General features: G+C 55.5%; 2 protein-coding genes and 1 long non-coding RNA gene across 3 annotated transcripts; 1 reads left to right on the top strand and 2 right to left on the bottom strand.

Moving 5' to 3' along the window:
- Positions 1-287: 287 nt before the first annotated feature.
- Positions 288-3,084, top strand: PEX12 (peroxisomal biogenesis factor 12; the record flags this gene model as incomplete). Its single annotated transcript, XM_084273008.1, has 3 exons — positions 288-413; positions 867-1,411; positions 2,066-3,084. The coding sequence occupies 3 exons, from the start codon at positions 288-290 to the stop codon at positions 2,457-2,459; spliced, it is 1,065 nt and encodes a 354-aa protein (XP_084129134.1). The 3' UTR covers positions 2,460-3,084.
- A 2,200-nt stretch (positions 3,085-5,284) lies between these two features.
- LOC311198966 lies at positions 5,285-6,149 on the bottom strand. The gene is made up of 2 exons (XR_014617726.1): positions 5,642-6,149; positions 5,285-5,428 (listed from the first exon to the last, which is right to left on the bottom strand). It is a non-coding gene; the product is annotated as an uncharacterized lncRNA (long non-coding RNA).
- A 1,377-nt stretch (positions 6,150-7,526) lies between these two features.
- Positions 7,527-18,924, bottom strand: UNC45B (unc-45 myosin chaperone B). Its single transcript, XM_084272997.1, has 20 exons — positions 18,754-18,924; positions 18,448-18,617; positions 17,579-17,615; positions 17,099-17,274; positions 16,491-16,580; positions 15,860-16,027; positions 15,120-15,288; positions 14,677-14,847; positions 13,757-13,928; positions 13,149-13,449; positions 12,664-12,758; positions 11,867-12,008; positions 11,289-11,429; positions 10,979-11,106; positions 10,498-10,564; positions 10,021-10,134; positions 9,803-9,918; positions 9,365-9,482; positions 9,119-9,274; positions 7,527-8,277 (listed from the first exon to the last, which is right to left on the bottom strand). The coding sequence occupies exons 2-20, from the start codon at positions 18,607-18,609 to the stop codon at positions 8,011-8,013; spliced, it is 2,790 nt and encodes a 929-aa protein (XP_084129123.1). The 5' UTR covers positions 18,610-18,617; positions 18,754-18,924; the 3' UTR covers positions 7,527-8,010.
- Positions 18,925-20,167: the final 1,243 nt, after the last annotated feature.

The following is a 20,167-nucleotide window of genomic DNA, read 5'->3' as shown; positions in this document are numbered from 1 at the left end:
TCCCCCCCCGCGGCCCCGCCCCGGCCCCACTCACAGCGGCGGGACGGACACTCCGCTGCGGGGGCGGCGGCGGCGGAACCGGAAGCGGCGCGGAGGGGCCGGGAGGACTCGCGAGGAACGCGAACAACCCCTTCCCCTGCCTAGAGCGGCCGCGCCCCTGCCACCATAGCGAGGCGGGGCGAGGACGCACCGCGCAGCCCCGCGGCGCGCTTCCGGGAGGGGCGGGGCCTCGCTGCGCCGGGCGGGGGCGGCGCGGGGGCTCCCCCTGGCGGCGGGGCGCGGGTGCCATGGCGGAGCTGGGCGCGCACCTCACGGCCGCCTCGGCCGGCGATGACCGGCCCTCGGTCTTCGAGGCGGTGGCCCAGGACAGCCTGATGGCCGCCGTGAAACCCGCCCTGCAGCACCTGGTCAAGGTAAGGGGGAAGCGGCCCGCAGGCCTGGGGGAGAGGAGGGCCCGGCGCGCTGCGGGGGCAGGAGGCTGGGGGGGGGCAGGAGGCTGGGGGGGGGGGGCAGGAGGCCGAGGCGAGGGGGGCAGGGGGCCGAGGAGGGGGACAGGAGGCCGAGGCGGGGGGGGCAGGGGGCCGAGGCGGGGGGGGCAGGAGGCCGAGGAGGGGGGGGCAGGAGGCCGAGGAGGGGGGGGCAGGAGGCCGAGGAGGGGGGGCAGGAGGCCGAGGAGGGGGCAGGACGCTGGGGGGGGTCCTGCGGGGAGGGTCGCGGGGAGCCCGCGCCCGGCCGGTCCTGGCCAGGTTTGCCCCGGCCGCGCTCACAAGCCCGCCCAGCGGCTGCGGCCCGGCCAGAGCGGGGCCGGGATCTGCAGCTGCTGCCACGGCGCCTCGGGCCCTCCCCTGCCCCGTCCCTCTCCGCAGGTGCTCGCCGAGTCGGACCCCGGCCGGTTCGGCTTCCTCTGGCACTGGTTCGACGAGATCTACGTCCTCCTGGATGTGCTGCTCCAGCAGCACTACCTGGCCAGGTGCAGCGCCTCCTTCTCCGAAAACTTCTACAGCTTGAAGAGGATACCGGTGGGAGACCGCGGGCAGCGCCCTCTGGCCTCCGCGGGCCTGCCACAGAGGCAGCACTGGAAGTCTCTCCTCTTGCTGGTTCTTGTTCCTTACCTGAAAGGAAAGCTGGAGAAACTGGTGTCCAGCCTGAGGGAGGAGGATGAGTACTCCATCCACCCTCCATCGTCATCCTGGAAGCGCTTCTACAGAGCCTTCCTAGCCGCCTACCCCTTTGTAAACATGGCCTGGGAGGGATGGTTTCTTATCCAGCAGCTGTGCTACATCCTGGGGAAAGCTCAGCATCACTCGCCCATGCTGCGGCTGGCTGGTGTTCGCCTGGTCAGACTGACTGCAGAGGACATCCAGGCCCTGGAGAAGAAGTTGTCTGGAAGCACCTCAAGCCAAACACGCAGGTATGGCAGAACATGCTCAGCAGCTGCGCTCTGTGAGGTTCTGTGGGGTGCCAGTTTAGAGGGGATGCTGCAAGGAAAACTCTGTTCTGTAGAAATTCTTCAGGATGAGGTTTACCTCTGGGAAAATGTGCTCCAAAAAAGGGTGTATCCTTAGTGTAAATGAGGAAACGAGTAGCAGGGGTTAGTTTCACAAGACTTTGTGGTAATGAAATGGCAATGTTTGGGGGGCTTTTTCAGCACTCCAGCCTGTACCCTGCTCAGTCTTCACCTGCACTTTTCTAAGAGGGAAGTAGATGGCAGCAATAACATTGAAAGGACTGAAACTTAGCTCTGTGAGTTTTATGGGCAGCAGCTACTGTCCTGAAAATGATGAGCTGGGAGTGAAACACTGCATGGTCCAGGTCCCCTCAATCCAGACTCTTCCAATTTAGACCTCTGCACAAAACAGAACTTGAAGCTTTCTTAAAGAACAAAGAATCGGAGAGGAACCCTTAGCAGCTGCCTCATTACAAACATGGGACACGCTGGCCAACTTCCCTATCTCTAAACAGCTTTATGAAGGGATGACTCGACCCCCCAGGTCCCTTTTGCCTTGGTGTGCCAGTGGGCAGCTGCGCTGTAGTGACGTTTCCCCGTGTCTTGCCTCTCCCACAGTGTTAAAGCCCGAGTGCGGTCAGCGGTGAGGAAAGCGCTGGGTGGCATTGCCTGCTCCCTGTCCACCGGGCTGTCTGTCAGCGTGTTCTTCCTCCAGTTCCTGGACTGGTGGTACTCCTCAGAAAACCAAGAGACCATCAAGTCTCTGACAGCGCTCCCAGCCCCCCCGCCCCCCGTGCACCTCGAGGCCGGCTCAGCGCTCCTGCCGCGACTGAAGACCGTGTGCCCGCTGTGCCGCAAGGTCCGCGTCAACGCCACCGCCCTGGCCACCTCCGGCTTCGTGTTCTGCTACCGCTGCGCCTACAGCCACGTGCGGAGCCACCAGCGCTGCCCCGTCACCGGCTACGCCACTGAGCTGCAGCACCTGGTCAAACTGTACACCCCCGAGAGCTGAGAGGCCGCCTGGGGCTGGCCCCCTCTTCTGCCCCATGGGAGACCCGTGGCCGCTGCAGCTCCTTGGTGAGCCCTGAAGCTGCCTCCACCTCGGATGCAGACCAGCTCAGTGGATCCCAGTCGGGCTCTGTTCAAACACCCGGTGGCAGTTTCAGAGGCATCAGACGGCCACACTCTGTCAGACAGCACAGAAATGCCTTCAAGGACCAACCCACAGGGAAGAAACATTGATTTGGGTAAGAACGAATGCATTTGTGAGGATCAAAGAGCATCCCTGGTGACAGTCCTGCTCCAGGGCACGAGCCAGCATATTAAAGAGGTAGCGGGATCCTCCCGGCGAGTTCCTTGTCCCTCAGCAGCTCCCCAGGTGCATGTGCTGCCCAGGGTGAGCTCTGGCACTAATGTTTTGCAAAGAGGTAGAGCTGGTCTTAGATCTCTCATCTAATCATGCTTTTCTTGAGAGTCTCCCCACATTTTCAGGCCTTTGGATTGAGATCCCTGCACCCCTAATTCCCACCAATGGTTCTAAATTAAGACTGTGGGATCCTGAAAGGAACTGGGGGTGATGTGCACCAACAAGGATGCAAGGGGGAGAGATTTCCTGCACAAGGGAGGAAAACAACAAACCAGATTAAAGCAGCAGCTGTGCCAAATGAGGAGAGTTGGTTTCTGTTAATTAAGATTTTGCATCTGCTACCTGCTCTTAGAAAGCAAAATTCTTTCTTGATTGAGAACCTAAGGTTCTTTTCTGAGGAAAAGAGCTTAATCCTCTAGGGGCTGGATGATCTAAGGGAGGACAGGCTAAGGCTGCTTTTGGCTTTGCAGATGATGATGGATGCAAGGCTGGGAATCTTGTAAAGTCTGTGTTTAAGCATCACATTGCAGTTACTCCCCTCCCAGCCATATCACACATCCACACCATAAGAAGGCATCCCTTCACTGACCAGGGGAAAGGGAACACGTGCAGCATTATGCCTGGTTCTTGCTCCACACCTATTTCATCTCAGGATGGAAGGTTTTGTCCTGACTCAGCTCTAGGGAGCAGCAGTTGCTGCTCCAGACAGCCCAGTGACTTTGCCTATAGAGTGTGAAGAGCAAAGTTTGCCACACAAAGTACCTGCTCTTTTCAGACTGAAAGACAAGTCCCAACATTTACTCCACAGAACCACTCATCTCATTTTCCCTCTGCTGTAGCCCTGCTTCAGAGGATAAAATCTCTAATATCCTCCCTCACCTGTAAGCAAGATAGCAGGGTTATTGAATAATGTGGGAAAATACAGCTGTTTCTATTCAACTTCTACACCCTTCTACCTGTGCCACTACAGAAGAACAGTTAAAACTCTCTCATTGCTCCTTTCCCCAGTAGTTACAAGATCCATAGAGACCTCCCTCTTCCTTAGAAAGGCAGTGAGAGCACATAGACCTTCCTGTAAGTGCCACATCAAGGTGTGAGATTTTCTGAGGTTTCCAGTCACTTTTAGCATCCCTGGCTTTGGACTGGATGTTAATTCACATCAGTTTTGCTTCATGCACACAGAGATCATCATCTCTGCAGCAAACCAGCACCCCAGATGCTCCAGTGCTGCACAGTCTGACAGCTGCCTGTCTGGGGACACAGACTGAGCCTGTGGTCACAGTGACTCGAGTGCCACTTGCTCTTTCTGCCTACCAGGCATTAAGCCCACAGCAGTGACAGGCTCAGCAGTTACCTGCCAGGGTCTGTTAGTGTTCCTGCAGACAGCAGAACACCAGCTGGGATCTGACTGCTGCTTCCAAGCCTCCTGTCCCCAGCAGCCACGCACGTACCCTTCTACTGCCTAAAACAAAAGCCACGGAACCAACTCAGGTTACAGAAACTCCCATGTATCTGCTTGAGGAATGCTGTAGTGTTATTAAAGCCAAGAGAAAAATAAGGCAAGAAAAGATGTTTCAGGAAACACCATCTTTATTAATTGGGTGTGCATGTTAACTTCTGACTTCTACACAGTCACGCATCATACACACAGTCAGGGCTCAGGACATCAGGACTACCAGCAGCACTGGAGCTGCCCAATACATTACTGTCAGAGCTCTGCACTTTTTAAAGTGTGTAGTCAACCTAAGCCACATTCACAACTCAGCCAGACACTCTAAAGAGCTTCATGCAGCAGCAACTGAGTTGCTTTCTCTACCTTAACAGAAACCCCATGGCTTCTCCTGCTAAGAGAGAAAAACACAACTGCACTCCGGGGTTCCTGCTCCCCATCGGAGGTTCCTTCCCTGCTGGAAGAGAGAAACGAATGTAAAGCTGTCACCAAGACCTGAGAGAGAGTAAAACCCACATTAGACAACAACTCCCTATCTTTCCTGTACTCCATTAGCCCAGCCTCTTCCCCCACCCCCAAAAGGGCTGCAGCTCAGAGTGCCAGGGCCAGGCCAGACCACAACTGGCTTCCAGAAAGAAACACCCTGCGGGCACTCGCCAGACAGAGCACAGCTGAGCCAGCTGCTAGCAAGGTGCCACAGCACAGACAGCTCAAAGGCTGCTTTACAGAGTCCACGCTGCAGTTACAAACAGGCCAGACACTGTGGCAGAGTACCCAGAGCTCCATGAGCCATGTCACACGTGGGAGGAAAACCAAGAAACCCTCTAGCTACAGGCTTAGTGCTGAGTCTGGTGCCACAGCAAGACACAAACCCAGACAAGCACTTGCACTGCTGCCTTTGCACATCAAGCTTTGGGTTTCCTGCCAGTAAAAGAAACTGCTCAAAATTCTTAATGTGTTTTCAGTACTTTTAGGGTGCATCAAAGTCTTAATCAGCAGCAAAGGTGTGACTCTAGGTGAGCTCAGCCTAAAGTAAGCTCAGAGAGAAGATTACGTGATCATGCCCTGGTCAGAGCGAAGACACGGAGTCTCAGCAGTACCAGTTCAGACTATACTTCGCTCATCATTGCTTCATTCCATAGGGACCCTGCTCTCTGGTCAGGACCTGGAGCAGAGAAGTGTTTTGGGTTTTACTCCTGGAGGAATAAACAAGCACACACCCCCTCACCTCCAAGAAACACAGCTCAGCTTGGGATCTTTTGGGGGTCCTGGGGCTTTCTGCAGGACGGAGCTCTCAGGAAGGTAACACTGACCCAGGAGTGGCTGTTACCAGCCTGAAAAGCTGCGCCCTGAGCCACCCCTACCTCCCTGAACTCACCTCTGGGCAGCACAGAGGAGCTGGAACCCCCCACCACCAGCAGGGCTGCAGTGTCTCTATGCAGAGCCCGTGTTCAGCTGCGTGCACGACAAAGCCACGTTGTTAGAGTAACACGGGCAGGAGCCTTCCACCTCCCCTCCCCAAACACCACTCCCTGCGCCAGCAGACCCCTTCCCTCCTTCCCCTGCCCGCGGTGCCACCCGCGAGGCGCAGGGAGGCCGAACAGAGCTCTGCCAGCTCTGCCAGCGCGCAGCAGCCGAGCGACACTGGGCCTCAGGCCCACCCTGAGGGGCCTCGCCGGGGGTAACGAGGGGCCGGGACACGGGGCTGGGGAGGGAGGCGGGTGCCTGGCCGAGCCCAGCTGGCCCCAGGGAAACAGGCCAGGGCCCGGGACCCCAGGCCGAGCGGGCGGCCCGCCGCGCCCGCAGGCGCTGCCCAGCCCGCAGCCCTCGGGGCTCCAGAGCCCGCTGTGACCGGCCCGGCCCGGCCCCCCCCCGCGCATCACCGCCCGCGCCCAGCTCCTGCCCCGCGGCTGCTCTCCACCCGCCGGGCCCCCAGCCCCCCGCAGCCCCGCCGCCGGCCGGCTCACTCCCCGCCAGCCCCCCGCGCAGCCTCCGCATCCCCGCACCGCCCCAGCGCTCCCGCGGCCCCTACCACGCCGAGGCCGGACCTTCCTGCCTTTGCCCCGCCCCCGCTGAGCAGCAGCCAATGGCAGCGCGCAGCACTGCCGACGAACCCGGACGGGCTCCAACAGGAAGGCGCGTTAGTGGCGGGTCCGGCCGTGGCGCCGCGGTGCCGGGCTCGGGCGCCCTCCTCCGGCTCCCCGCCGCCAGCTGCGGCCCCAGTTCGGTCCCGGCTCCCGCGTTGTGCGGCGGCGGCTCCGCGCGGCCACGGGCGTGGGGGTGGAGCCGTTAGAACAGCGCGGCGGGGCAGGAATCGAAGCTCGTTGTGGGGGGATGAACACAGCGCGGGAGGAGCGGGCGGCGCTGGGGGAAGCGGCGGGACGGGAAGCGGGGGCTGGTTTCAGGCGGGGGTGCGGGCAGCCCTGTGCCCCCCGCCCTTCAGCCTTTGATAAACACCGATCAGATCCCCTCTCGGGCTCTGCTCTGCAGGCTGAACAGCCCCAGCTCCCCCAGCCTTTCCTCCCAGGGGAGATGCTCCAGCCCCTTCAGCATCTCTGTCCCTCCTCTGGACTGTCTCCAGGAGATCCCTGGCTGGTTGATCCCAGGGAGCTCAGAACTGGACACAACACTGCAGTGGGGCCTGAGCAGGGCAGAGCAGAGGGGGAGGATCCCCTCCTGTCACCTGCTGCCCACACTCCTCCTGATGCCCCCAGGTACAGCCGGGCCGGAGCTGCAGGGCTCACAGCACGGGTTTGCTTCGTTTTTCCTTAACGCACAAGAAGATGCTGCCCTGGCTCTGCTCAGCCCCGGCGCTCGCCCTGCCCTGCCCGTTGTGTGAGCAGCGCTGGCACGAAGCGTGACCAGGAACACTCCCGTGCCCTGGAACTCATGCGTGAAGCACTGAGGAGCCAAAGCAGGGGGCTGATTTGTGTGTGCTGTCCCCAGCCTGCACACAGCAGTGGTGCTTGACTGTAAACACTGCTGTAATAAAGGTTTAATCTATGACCAACCCATGTGTGTGCTTCACATCCCTCTTCTTCCCTAACTGAGGTAGTACTGGCATTTGCTGCTGACCCAAACCCTGTGCCCTGCTGTGAACCCGCTGCACCCCCCGGTGCTGCCCCCTCGTACAGCCTCTCAGGGTGACTCCCCGTGCCCACGTGAGCAGCCTGTGCTACCCCCACTCCAGCTCCCCGGGCGGGGTGCAGGCTGCAGGGGGAACTGTTGCTCAGTAAAAGCAGAACAGGAATTCCACGTGGGACAAAGTAGAGAATTTATTAAGAGTCCATCCACCACCCTCACTCCTCGGGCACACCACTTCAGGCTGCTTAAAAATACCAGAAATGAACAAAAAAAGCACACAGCTAAACCCCACATACTTCCCAGCTACAGGACAATTCATTTAACCCTCCCTGCTCTGCCATGGCTAGGAACTCCAGAAGTTGAGGTTCTTTCTAACAACCTCCCAGCACACTTCTGACACAACTGTTACAGCTGGGCCATGGAGCATCCATCGCTACCGGCTGAATGGGGGCAAAGGGCTGTCTCCATCTGGGAATCACTCAGATGGACACTCCAAATTTCCCAGAAAAACATCCCCCTTTTCCTCACAAGTTTCTGATCCTCCAACATTGTCCCCAAACTATTCCATGCCTTGACAACAGCACTAAATTTTCCTCACCTTTCCACATTTCTCAGAAGCCTTTTCCCCCACTCAGCCCTTTTTTCTGGTGCTTTATTATTTCCTCATGCCTGAGAGAGAGGTTTGATCAGCCCGTAATCCATACACTTTGTGAGGCAATCCCGTGCTGTGTTAATGATGTGTTGCTTCTTGGGGTCACCTTCTCTCTTGCTGATGTAGGTCAGGATCTCCAGGAGCTCTGTCTCCACCAGTTTCTTCGCCAGCTCTTTGTCAGCACTGATTAAGTTGAAAGCGATGACCAGCCCTCGGTGCTGCACTTTCATGTTGTCGTGCAAGCAGAGCCTCTGCAGGATTTCAAGCCACTGGGTGGTCTTCAAGGGAGAGAGAGAGAGATCATTAGTACTGATCTGAAGATGACCTCAACCAAGAATGAGTTTGGCAAGGCACTTCTCAGCAGACAGAAGCGCAGGGACTCACCTCTGCCACACTCATGTCAGTTAAAGAATCCAATACCTCAGGAAACCTGACTCCAAACAACATTCAACTGTTGTCACACTACGGTCAGAAGCTTTCATTGAACTACACATCTCATCTTTGGGCTGCTGCAGAACCTCCACAAAGAATCCAAGCAGAGTACTGGCACAGGTAGGGTAGCAGAGCAGAGCACCTGCTGCCCCCACTGACCTTCCTGAGCCCCTCCTCTGGCTTCAGGAATCATTTTTATCCCATGAAGCCCTGGAATCTGACACCCTGTCATGCTGCACACAGGCTGGTTAAGGAGTTCTCTGCCACAGCTCTTCACAGACATGGGGCTGTGCAGGAGCTGAGTTGTCAGGGACACGGGTCTGTGCAGGAAATGGAGATGGCTCAACAGGTTATCTGTTGAGCTCTTCTCATTTCTGAGTGAAACAGGGCTCAGATTTCAGGTTATTTATCAAAAGCTTTAAGGGCTTATACAATAGCACCCTGGATTTAGCTTCAGGAGAAGCTATATACAAATGTTTCAGCTCTGAGATGAATAGAGTAAGGCACAGGCTGGTTGCCTTTGTGCCAGGATGAACTAGGAGCATGCACAGCCAGGTCTCAGCTTCCCCACCGAGTTCCTCTCTGCCCAACCGGTGCACTACATCTTCCTTCTGAGAGGCGTTTCGTCACCGAGCCAGCCCCGCGAGGAAGCGTCTGCACCGCCGGACACCACACTCACAGCCTTACCACTTCAGTCATCTTGGAGCAGAGTTTCTTTTGTGCTGCAGTCAGCATGGCCAGGGCTCCCGCTGCTGCAACCTGGACCTTCTCATCATCCTCACCACACAGTAACACCACCAACTTCAGCCGGTCGTTTCCATCAGCCACAAACCGCTCCTGAACCTAAACCCCCCCAACATCCAGAGCCACGTTGAGGCCTCGCCAGGGGCTCGCGGCGCGGCGCAGGCAGCGAGTCGGGCGCCCGCGAGTTACCTCCTTGTTGAGCACCAGGTTGCACATGCACTCCGTGGCTGCCTGGCGGAGCTGGTCGTGGTTCTCAAACATGTAGTTTTCGATATCTGGCAGGGCCCTCTCTTTGACTATCTTCATCCTGTGTTGAGAAGCAGTCAGGTGAAATACAACATACAAAGTGTGGACGGCAGACAGGGGAGGCCTGGAACCAAATCAGTGTCTGCAGCACGGAGCTCATGACACAAGATTCACTCCCTAACACAGATTAAATTCCTCTTTCTAGATGAAAATATACCACTCTTGTCCTCTTTTTAGTAATCTTTTAATTCTGAGACCCTTCTAGCTTTGCCAAAGGTAGCTCAAAGTGACCAGCCTGCATAGCCCTGCAAGAAGACTGTTGAACCGAAACTCCCATTCACTTCTGGGGAAGAAAGTAAGTGAAAAAGCAGTTTAACTCACCTGAGTTTATCACTCCTTCCTGAAAAGTTAGTGAGACCTAACAGAGCCTCATAATTTTGGAGGCCATCTCTCTCTGTGTTCAGCAGGCTGATGAGGGGCCTCACCACCTCATACACCTAAGAAGAGAAGGCAGGTCACTGCTTTCCAGCTCTCAGATCTTGACAACTGTTATTTTCTAAAGGAATTATCAAGATCTTTGTTCTGTTGTTTACACTTACCCTCTCCCCTGGGAATGCTATGTCTGGGTTGGAGATAGCAGCAATTTTTGCCAGAGCATGAGAAGCCTTTATCTTGCCAACTTCTGTGCCTTCCACAGCCAGAGGTATCAGAGCCTAGTGATGCACAGGAAAGCATTCAATTAAGGATTCCCTTAATATACTGAAATAAGTTAAAAATATCCTAAAGATGTGTCTGTTGCAGAAATAGGTCTGGACTGTAGCTGCAGAGTGACTCCCTGCTTTTGTTCTCAAAGAGGCACCACGCCAGAGCTTGTAGCTCACACACAGGGGGTTGTTTCAGAAGAATCTGCTGCTTTGGAAGCTTGCAGGGATGGGACTGGGGAGTCAGCCCGGGCCCCAGGGGCTCCCGAGACAGCTCATGCTTTCCTGCCTCCCCCCCTCCCTGCAGACACGTGTCGGGCTCCCAGTGAGCATCAGCCGCGCGTCGGGTCGGGCTGCAAGCGCAAAAGCAATCACCTTTCCACCCCCTTGAGCCACGATGGTCCCACGGTCCTTGGGGTCTTCACACAAGGCAAGAAACACCCTGCAGAAGCACAGCATCACTTAGAACAGCCACGTGGGGAGGCCATAACCCACGTCCCTGGTGGGAAGGGGGATAAAGCTCCGCAGGGGTGCCGGGTCCACCAGGCAAACCCCAGTGCCCACAGCGCTCTGGGAGGAAGCTACAAATGGCACAGTGAGAAGTGTCCAGGCCTGCAAGATGAACTCCATTCCAGCCCAAACCAGTACTGAGGACTAGGAATTCACAGTGCATCCTGGCAAGGCAGCCCTTCAAGGTCAGAACATGACATTGCTTAAGAAAAATTAGGGGTTTAGATCTTTTCTCTTTCTTCTCACCCCCGAGACAGAACACACCCTCCCCACTAAATCCTGGTGCCATCTCAGTGGCTCACGGGCTGGGCAGCACTCCCAGCTCCCATGGCAGCACTGAAGGTACCTGGCAATGAGCTCCTTGCTCTGGTCGGTCAGTATGGCACTGTCTGCCTTCACCATGCAGGTCAAGGCAGAGACCACACCGGCTTTCAGCAGCCGCTTCACCCGCTTCACCACAAAATCCTTCTTGTCCTGGGGGGACACATTGAAAGGGATTAGCCCTGTAGCAGCTGCCTTCCTGATGGCTACAGCCAAGCCTGGTTGGACAGCAAAGCCGTTTCAGCCTGAGACAGGAGACCTGCGATACTTGATGCACCAAAGAGTCCCAGGCACAAGCATCTCCTCCCAGCTCCTCGGCTCTGAGGACACCCTACCTTTGGATGCTCCTCAGGCACGTGCTGCTTAGAGAATCTTGCCAGTTGCACCAGCTCAGGGACCAGCTCCTTGGTGTCGTAGCTATTGGTACAGTTCACCAGCGCAGAAGCCACAGAATACAAGATAGTTTTGTCACTTGTCTGCACAGAAATATAAAAGCTTATGTGAGGAGGACACAGGAAGGAAACAGGTCCCTTGGGACTGCCATCGTGCTGGTCTGGCTCTAGCTGAAGCGTGCTTAGCCTTGTCCCTGGCTTTGTAGCTCAAGACAGGGGAAAAGAAGAGCTTTGTATGGTCAGAGAGGCTATCTGACATCACTGTCAACATCTTGATGCCTTTGGTTTGCATGCAGTTGTTGACAGTAAAGATATGAGCACCCTCCCTCAGCCTTGGGAGAAGAACAGAGTGACAACAACCTCAAGTGTCTCCATGGCACAGGCAAAACTGACATTTTGCTGAACTGTAGGTGAGGGGTTGGGGTCACAGCTCCTCCTGCCTGGGGAGACAGTGTTGGGCTGGAGGGCTGGGAAAGCCTGATGCTACCAGAGGGATGAGGGAACAAGGTAAGGAAATAGACCTTGGCTAACTCAAACATGGCTTGCAGGGCTGGCTCATCTTCAACAAAGTCATCTTTCACATCTGCATCCAGGGTGAGGTATGCCAGCCCTTCCACAGCCCACTTCCTGGTCCGGGCATCAATGCTGGTGTTGCACAACCACCTGGAAGAAAGAAAAACATCCACCTTTACCTTGGGACCCAGGACTAATTCCTCTGGGAGAAGAGGGAGGAAGAAGGGATGTTGAGAGGTTTCAGGCCCAAATATGTGTTCAGGTTTTGCTGCACTTCCTAAAGACTGTGGGTGCTTCCCTTGGGCCACGGGAGGAAGGTCACATCTCGAGGGAAGGGATCTAAATGCTGCAGGGAAGGACAGACCAAGACAGCTACTCAGCACAGCTTTGCCTTCACCATCACATGAAACACAGAATGCCCTGCTGTCTGTGCCAGCAGCAACGGTCACACATTCATTCAGTCACTTCCCAACTTCATCCCACCTCCTTGGTTAGTCTACCTGGTAAATTCACCTTCAGAAGGTGCTTGTGCATATTCTAGAGAGCATGGGGTGGGCTGTGCCCTTCTGGCAAAGATGAGGCACCAGGTCTAGTGGGAAGTGAGGGAGAAGGCTTGTCTGGTTACTGAGGCAGAACAAACGCATAGTTGCTTGAGGCACAGATGCTCTTCAGGTCCCAGTGCCCTGGGGGCACTGGCAGCCCTCAGGCAGTGACAGTGAGGGACACTGTGGGCAGGATCTCTGGGGAAGGGAGCAGATTGTATCTTCCAGCACGTGGAACAGAAGGAAAGAGTAAACCCACTCACTTCCTGCACTGCTTGGCTAGCTTCTCTGTGGAGCCCTCAGCAAACTGCCGCAGTCCATAATCTGTACCTCCTGCTGAGCCCAGCTTGCAGAGACCCTGAGGGGGATGAAGAGGACACACCTATGAGAAAGCTTATCCATAGTATTGCTGCCCCCAAACAGCCCAATCCCCTATCTAAAGTTTGAAGCCAGGTCTAACAAAGAGGAAGCATCCTCTACAAGCTGAATGACCCAAGAGATCGTAGTCACATTTGGGGCTCTTGTTGGACACCTTTAACAGAAGATTAACCACTTTTGCCTTCAAAGTTACCAATAATCCATGTGCTCCCCTGGCCTGCCACATCCCCCTTCCTTGTAGGGGGAGGCACCATAAGCCCCCACTGAGGTGAATGAACTCAGTATGTTCCCAGGACCTCCCTGCTCTCGCAAGTCCGGGGTTAAGCTGGCGAGCATGGCAGGCAGTAGGGAGAGGGGCCACCATCCTTACCACCAGGGCTCGGATTTTGATCTTCTCATTCTTGGTCTTCTTGTAGATCTCCTTCAGGAGCGTCACCCCATTGGAGATGATGAAGGAGGCCCGGCTCAGCTTGGTGGAGGCATGGATGAGAGCTTCCACAGCCACGAGCTGGTCAATCTCCCTCTCGGACCCACACAGGGCAACCATCATCTCCATGACTCCCTTCATGCCAAGCAGCTTGTTGCCCAAGTCAAAGGGCCCTTGCAGAACTCCAGACACCATCTGGATGGCATGGAGCGTCTTGTCCATGTTCTGCGGGTCGATTTTGCTCCTGCAGGGAACAGAGGGAGTTACCACATGGAACAGTAGCTGCTTAATTCTCATGCCCTTGAGCAGGGAATGTTCTCCCTCAGACTGGAAACTGAGCTCTGCGCCTGAGGTATCATCTGGGACACGGCTGAGCCCCAACTTACGCACAGGCTGTGACCCAGCAGGTAGAAGCACAACATGAGGACCCAAGTATCCCAGGGCCTTGATTTGGCATCTAAGTGGCCTGTGAGTGCCTCACCCCGCTCCCAGTGCCTCCTGCTCTTGTGCCTCTGGGCCAGCCCGGCCCCCGCAGCCCGGCCCCGGCTCACTTGATGTACTCCTCGCAGATCACCCGGTAGTTGTCCCGCTCGGGGTCGCAGCGCAGGTCATCGTAGAGTTTATTTAGGAGCACGGAGGCAGTCAGCTGGGTGTTCTCTGTCAGCGGCAGGCAGTCAGGCATCTCAGGAATCTGGCCCACCACTTTCAGGATCTTTTTTAAGCCTGGAAACAATGGAGAGGTGCAGCTGGTAGAGGGGACAGGGGCTGTACAAACTCAAGATACTGTTTGCTGGGGGTTGTAGAGAAACGGACAATTTAGTTTTCAATTACTTTGCAGCCTATCCACATAAACCTTAAACACAGAAGGCACTTGAATATTCACTGGGGAGGAGCTTCTGCAGCTTTGCAGCCTCAGGCTTCCATCCAGCTCTCAGGGAGATATGCAGAACTCTGCACTTGGTCCCTGGCTGGACCAGTCACTTGTCAGGAGACATCAAACCTACTGACCTCTGAGGCTGGGGGACACTCGGTGACTTTCAAGTTACTCTGGATGTCCTAAGCCCCTTCTTGCTAAAGTGTTATTAAGTAACTTCCACCAGAAGTTATCAGAGTGAGTACATACACCCCACCCCAGTTCCCCTTCCAGCTGTAGAAACAACTGGTTTGAGGATCCAGCAAGCTCCGCAGGCGCTCACCTCATCCTAAGCCAGACAGTTTATCCAAGCTGAATCCTCCTGGCATTAGCAAATACACAAACTAACCAGAGAAGTTCAGTCAGTCCTTTAGAAACTGAAAAGTTCCTGTTCTCCTAACACAGGTGGGTTTTTCTCTTCACTTTAACACCGTGTACACGCACAGAAAAAAGCCAGAGAGGATTTGTTGTAGAGAGAATCAGATCTATAGGTATTCAAGCAAGAATACACAGCCCCACACCTCCCAGACCAGAACAGGATGGAGGGGAAGGACTCACCGTTGTCGACGACAAAGATGGTCCTGCTGTTGTCATGGTCTTTCAGGTCCTTCCTCGGTATATTCTTGTTGAGCAGGTTGAGAGCTTGGTCTCGCCCTTGCCCAGATACTTTCTTGCTGACCAGCATGTCCAGCAAACGCATCGTGATCATCCTCAAATCTTTTTTAGTATCTACAGAGAAGCAAGACAGCAGCAGTCAGTTACAAGGAACTGTCTTTGAAAGGAGAGGAACCTGGTGAAAGCCGTTCAAAGCCACTGCACGGCTGGAACATGGGTTCTAAACACTGTGAGGGTAAGGGCTGTGCACAGGTGGTGATCCTGGACAGCTGGAGGGTAAAGACCCCAGTTCACTACGGAATAAGATGGACATCCCAGGAGCAGAGCCCTCCCTGCTCACCCCACTTCTACGGCAAGACAGAAGGACTGCCAGGTCACACACTTACCCAGCACCACAGCCTCCTGCTTGCCGTGATGCTCCTCTTTCCCCTGGCCCAGCAAGCAGTCCGAGATGGTCTGCAGGAGGCTGCAGACAGCCAGGGAGATTTCTTCGTTGCTGACAGACATCCACATGCAGATGTTGTCGATGCCCAGGTAATGCAGAATGGCAGTGGCCTGGCCCCAGGGAGAAGAGAGCAGGGCAGCCGTCAGCCAAGGCTCAAGCCTTCCCTCCCCGCCTGCTTTAGAGAACTCAGGCTCCACTTGTATGGAGAAAGGCTTTTCCAGCCTGAATCCTGAGTCAGTACAAGGCAGTTTTGCTTTTTATTCTTATTTGCATTGATAAGGCAACTCCTAAAGCCTCGACCGGCTGGTAATGGAACAGAGCACTTCCAACAAGGGGGCTGAGAAGGGCTGGGTTCAGAAGAGGTGCACACACCAGGCTGGGAACAAAGAGCCTCTTGAGTGCAGGAACCATAAGGTACACACATGGCTTTGACCCCAGAGATGAGGAGCAGAGTAACAGTGGCAGTTTCAAGAGTCTCTGTTGCCTCCACTTGCATAATTAATTTTGGTCTTTCCCCCTCAATTTCAAATCTCCTTAGTAGGGTTTCAGTTTTTCCTCCCTGCACGAGCCGGAAGGAGGAGAAGAAGCCCCACTGCTCCCAAACATGGTGACCTACTGCAGTTTTCCACTCCCCCAGGTGAAGGCAACAGCAGTGGAAGTCTCGAGCACCCCGTTACTTACCCGAGCCTTGTGTCCTGTGCACATGCCCGAGAGCGTCCTCACGGCTGCCAGGATCAGCTCAGGATCTTTGGTTTCTATCAGCTGCAGCAGCAGACTGACCCCATTGTTCTGGAAAATCCTCTCAGCACCCGCTTCTTCCCTGCCCAGGACTATGAGGTTATTGGCAGCCTGGGTGGGAGACAGAGGAACCAGGGGTCAGTGGCACGGCCCTGCCGGCACCTCCGTGCAGCGCCAGGATGTCCCAGTGGGAGCTGTGGGGTGGTCATCTCCTGACAGCTGCAGACAACCAGCTCCGGCCCCACCAGACAGCTTCTCTTGGATCAGTGTCACTCTGTCCAAGAGAGGTTGGCCACTGCTTGGAGGGAAACATGGGGAAGGTGGCAGAGACAGGCCTGAGCACAAGTCCAGTCTGATCCCACCTCTGGTATGTTGGAAGGTTGCTCCACCTTCCCAAATCCCAAGGGTGATGCCTCTTTGGGGGATTTCCCCTCTCAGTCATGTCTCTGAGGGCAGTGTCTGCCAGCTCCTCACCTGGGAGAGGTGGGGAAGGAGCACAGCCTCCTGCTCCTCAGGGCAGCCTCTGATAATAGGCAACAGCAATTTCTCCTGGCAGGTCCAGGACAGTTCTCACCTTCTCTCGCTTTTCTTTCTCGCTGTTCTCGTCCAGCAGGATTTCAAACATCTTCTGCACCCTCAAGTCCGTGGAGAACTGAATGTGCAGCTGTGCCAACAGAGAGTGCATGGACCATCAGGGGGGAAAACTTAGGAGCAGTTTTCTTTTATCACTTTGACACCACAGACCCTCAAACCACAACCTAAGCTGGGTAACAAACTAGGTGACACTTCTCAGAGACATCAATTACCCCCCTCAGACTCGGCAACATGGACAGAACCAGCCCTAAGCCATCATTTGAGATCTCACAGTAGTAGGGATGCAGGGACTTCTTCACAGCACCCACCAAGTCAACGTGGTGACTGCAGATGTAGTCCAAAGCTGGTCTAGTCTTTGTGGGGACCTTACCAAGACATTCAGGACCAGGGCAGCATCAGGAGTGAGCTGCCATGCTTTTTAATTTAACCCTTCAATTTACATACACCAACTATGAACTTCCAGTTAGTGGAGCCTATTTATCCCCCTAACATTGTTCTGAGTTTCCAGTACAACCAACCATCCAGCAGTGTAATCCAGAGCAAGGACCTTCCACACCTGGCCCGTGAGCCTGGGCCCCCAGCATTTACCTTCTCCTGGATGTTGGCCCCCAGGCGCCTCAGGGTCTCCTGGAAGTTCCTGTTGTGGGGCTCGAGGGTGGCACATTTCTGAGCGTCTTTGAACGCCTGGTCCAGTTTCCCCAGTTTTTCCAGAGCTTGGCTGCGCCGGTACAGGGCTTTGATATCCGAAGTGTCGATGTCCAGAGCTGGGAAAGGGATCCAAAGCCACCAGGCATCAGGGTTTGTATCTCAGAAACCCTCTGTGTAAACTCTGATTGGCTGCACAGTGCCTACAGCTCCTGGAGACACGGCTGTTATTAACACTGAGAGTGAACCGGGCCCCGATTGGCACCGATTGTACCAACACAGGGAAAGGGTGCATCTTCTGTTGAACCTCCTCTACCAATTCCCTTGTCGCCTCAGCATGCCCCAAAAGCAGACAGGAGAGCAGGCTGGAGCCAGGACACCCAGCAGCACAGCTCTCCTTTCTCAAAGCAGCCCCCTCCTTACCTCGGGATGCATCTGAGGCTGCCTTGGCATATTCCTCCTGTTGGAGCAGAAGGGAGAGGTCTGTTAGCAGTGGAGAGCAGGGCACGTCCCGTGGCTGATGGACACTGTGACCTCTCTGTTCCCACCTACTCACAGGACACCCCAGTGAAAGCAGCAGCCTACAGAAGGAAGGACGGGGACGGAGCTGCCTCGTCACCACTGATGGGGGAAGAGGAAAAGGTCTGACACAGGTGACAACATATGTGGATGATGATGGCATCATCACAAGCGGTGATCACAGACTCACAGAACTGTCAGGGTTGGAAGGGACCTCAAGAGATCATTGAGTCCAACCCCCCTGCCAAAACAGGTTGGTGGGAGAGGGGACACCACAACAGGCAATCTGCAGCTTGCTCTGGGTTGGGGTCACTTCTGGGCTAGTGAAAATTCAGGAACATGCAATGACTCTGCTGAAACCCAGCAGCAGGTCACAGTAAGCTGTCCACACAGGGTGGAGACAGCTTGGGTACGGATACCAATACCTTTCTGTGTTGTTAAATACCTGTGTCTGCCTCTCTGGTGCTGGGACAGCCAGCTCGAGCAACACCCCTGTGCCCCAACCCACAGCTGACAGAGCTCCCCACACGCCTGGAGCAGGCTGGCTGCCAAAAGCTGGAGCTTCAAAGCGATTAAGCAGGACCACCATACCCAGCCCCACCAGGACCAAAGCAGGGAGGCAGCTTCACAGCTCCAGCACAAGCACAGAGCAAATAATTTCACATCAGTTGGCAACCACTTGATGAACAGACGAAGCACCCAGCACCCCTGCCTGCCTCTCCCCGCTCCTCTCCCCTTGGGTGCTGCCCAGGGGAGCTGGGGGCTTCCCTCACCTTTTTGAGGAAGCAGGCTGCCCTGTTCCTGTACAGCACTGCCTGCAGTGCCTTGTCCTTGTTGAGCTTTATGGCTCGGGTGTAGCTTTGCGCAGCTTTCTCGTAGTCACTGGCCTGGAAGTATTTATTGCCCTCCTCTTTCAGCTGGATGGGATCCTCCATCTGCAGAGCTTTAAGGAAAAAGCATTGATTTATGTTCTGTTTTCAGCAGCCGGGGTCACCAGGGTCCCTTGCCTACTCCACCAAGCTGAGCTTCACCATGAGACCGACAGATAATTAACAGACGTACTAATAACAGCAGCTTACCAGGCTGAAGAGTTTGGAGAACGCAGACCAAAGTCTCTCCTCAAGGCTGTGGCTGCTCAGCAGCTTGTCCTATGGCTGTGGATCCTTGGAAGTCAGTTGACAAAAGAAAGAAAAACGACAACAGCAATGATAAAAAGAAGAATTAAAGACGTTTGCCAGCACTACTGAGGGTTCGTGGGGCTCAGGAAAGAGCTCGCCTCCCGCTCCAAGTTTGGGCAGGACCTGGCAGCTCCTGCTGCCTGTCAGCGTCACCTGTCACCACAGCCTGTCCCCTCCTCAGCACTCCCCATGCTATATAGTGCCTGGGGAGGGCTGTGAGCCAGGGCCCCCACAGCCAGCCCAGCGCGGGGGGACATCTGTGTGCAGGTGGTCAGCAGTCCCCCTCAGTGAGAGGGGATCCCATCCCACCCGTGGGGGCAAATCCCAGCTTCCCTCTACCTCCAGAGCCACACAGGGCATGGGGAGCAGGAACAGGGGGGATCGTGCCAAAAAAACCCCGTGGCTGGGATGGCTGACCCCTGTCACAGTGCTCAGACCCGCTTCCCTTTCTATTTAGGGAAGCATGAGACAGCTGAGGCTCGGGGACAAGCAGCCCCGCGCCAGCAGCTGCAGCCAGCACCTTCCAGAACACCCCAGGACAGAAAGACAACTCGCACCCAGTGCCTCCTCACAGGGCCTTTGGGAGCCCACCTCACTGGAAACCCCACCCATGGCTGGCACTGCCACTTCCCCTCATTTGGCAGCCCACTGGCACAGCCCAACACAGTCATGTGTACTGGGAATACTGTCCCACTGCTGTGATGAGTGTCTCGAGTCTCAGGTTGAATGATGGCAGTAGACAGAGCAGTACTGAGCTCCTAAACAGCTGAGCCTTTCAAACCCCCCCATTTCCCAGGGGTGACAATCAAGCCAAGAGTTCTCCTTGGCAGCTTCTCTCCCAAAACAGGCCTTGTCTTCCCAAGTGTACCCACGAGCATCTCAGCTACAAACAAATACTGGTGTTAGGGATGGGGAGGGACTGAGGCCAGACCAGTATCAGCTCAGTGGCTCCGATGAGGTTCACACTGCAGAGCTGAGCTGTAGCAGAGAACACACCTCACTGAGACACTGCTGTGGAAATAAGTTGGTTATCACATCAGCAATCAGTGTAGTGGCTTGTGGATCTCATACAGCAAGAATTGGCCCAGGACTGGGCTGTTCAGGTCTCCTTGTTTATTCACCCTGCACCAACAGCACTGGCTGGTCCCTGGTATCTGGGCAGGAGGGGACACAAAGCAATTTGGAAATCCCTTTGGATCGTATCACCTGCACAGCAACTGCAGGCAGCCCAAATACCTTCACCTGCTTGGGAGCAGGTCCCAGGACCACATCTGTGGAGGGTGCCAGAGGCCACCTCTGCCTTGGATAGCCTCAG

The sequence above is a fragment of the Gallinula chloropus genome (genome assembly GCF_964237585.1).
Source record: "Gallinula chloropus genome assembly, chromosome: 19".
NCBI lineage: Eukaryota > Metazoa > Chordata > Aves > Gruiformes > Rallidae > Gallinula > Gallinula chloropus.
Note: the sequence above shows the minus strand (reverse complement) of the source record. Positions and strands in the feature narration are given on the sequence as shown.

Coding starts and splice junctions, on each gene's coding strand:
- UNC45B (XM_084272997.1), bottom strand. CDS start 18,609: ATGGAGGATCCCATCCAGCTGAAAGAGGAGGGCAATAAATACTTCCAG. Junction 16,028..16,490: donor AGAAAGAAAAGCGAGAGAAG/GTGAGAACTGTC, acceptor TCTCCCACCCAG/GCTGCCAATAACCTCATAGT. Junction 9,483..9,802: donor GGAAGGAGTGATAAACTCAG/GTGAGTTAAACT, acceptor TTCTCAACACAG/GATGAAGATAGTCAAAGAGA.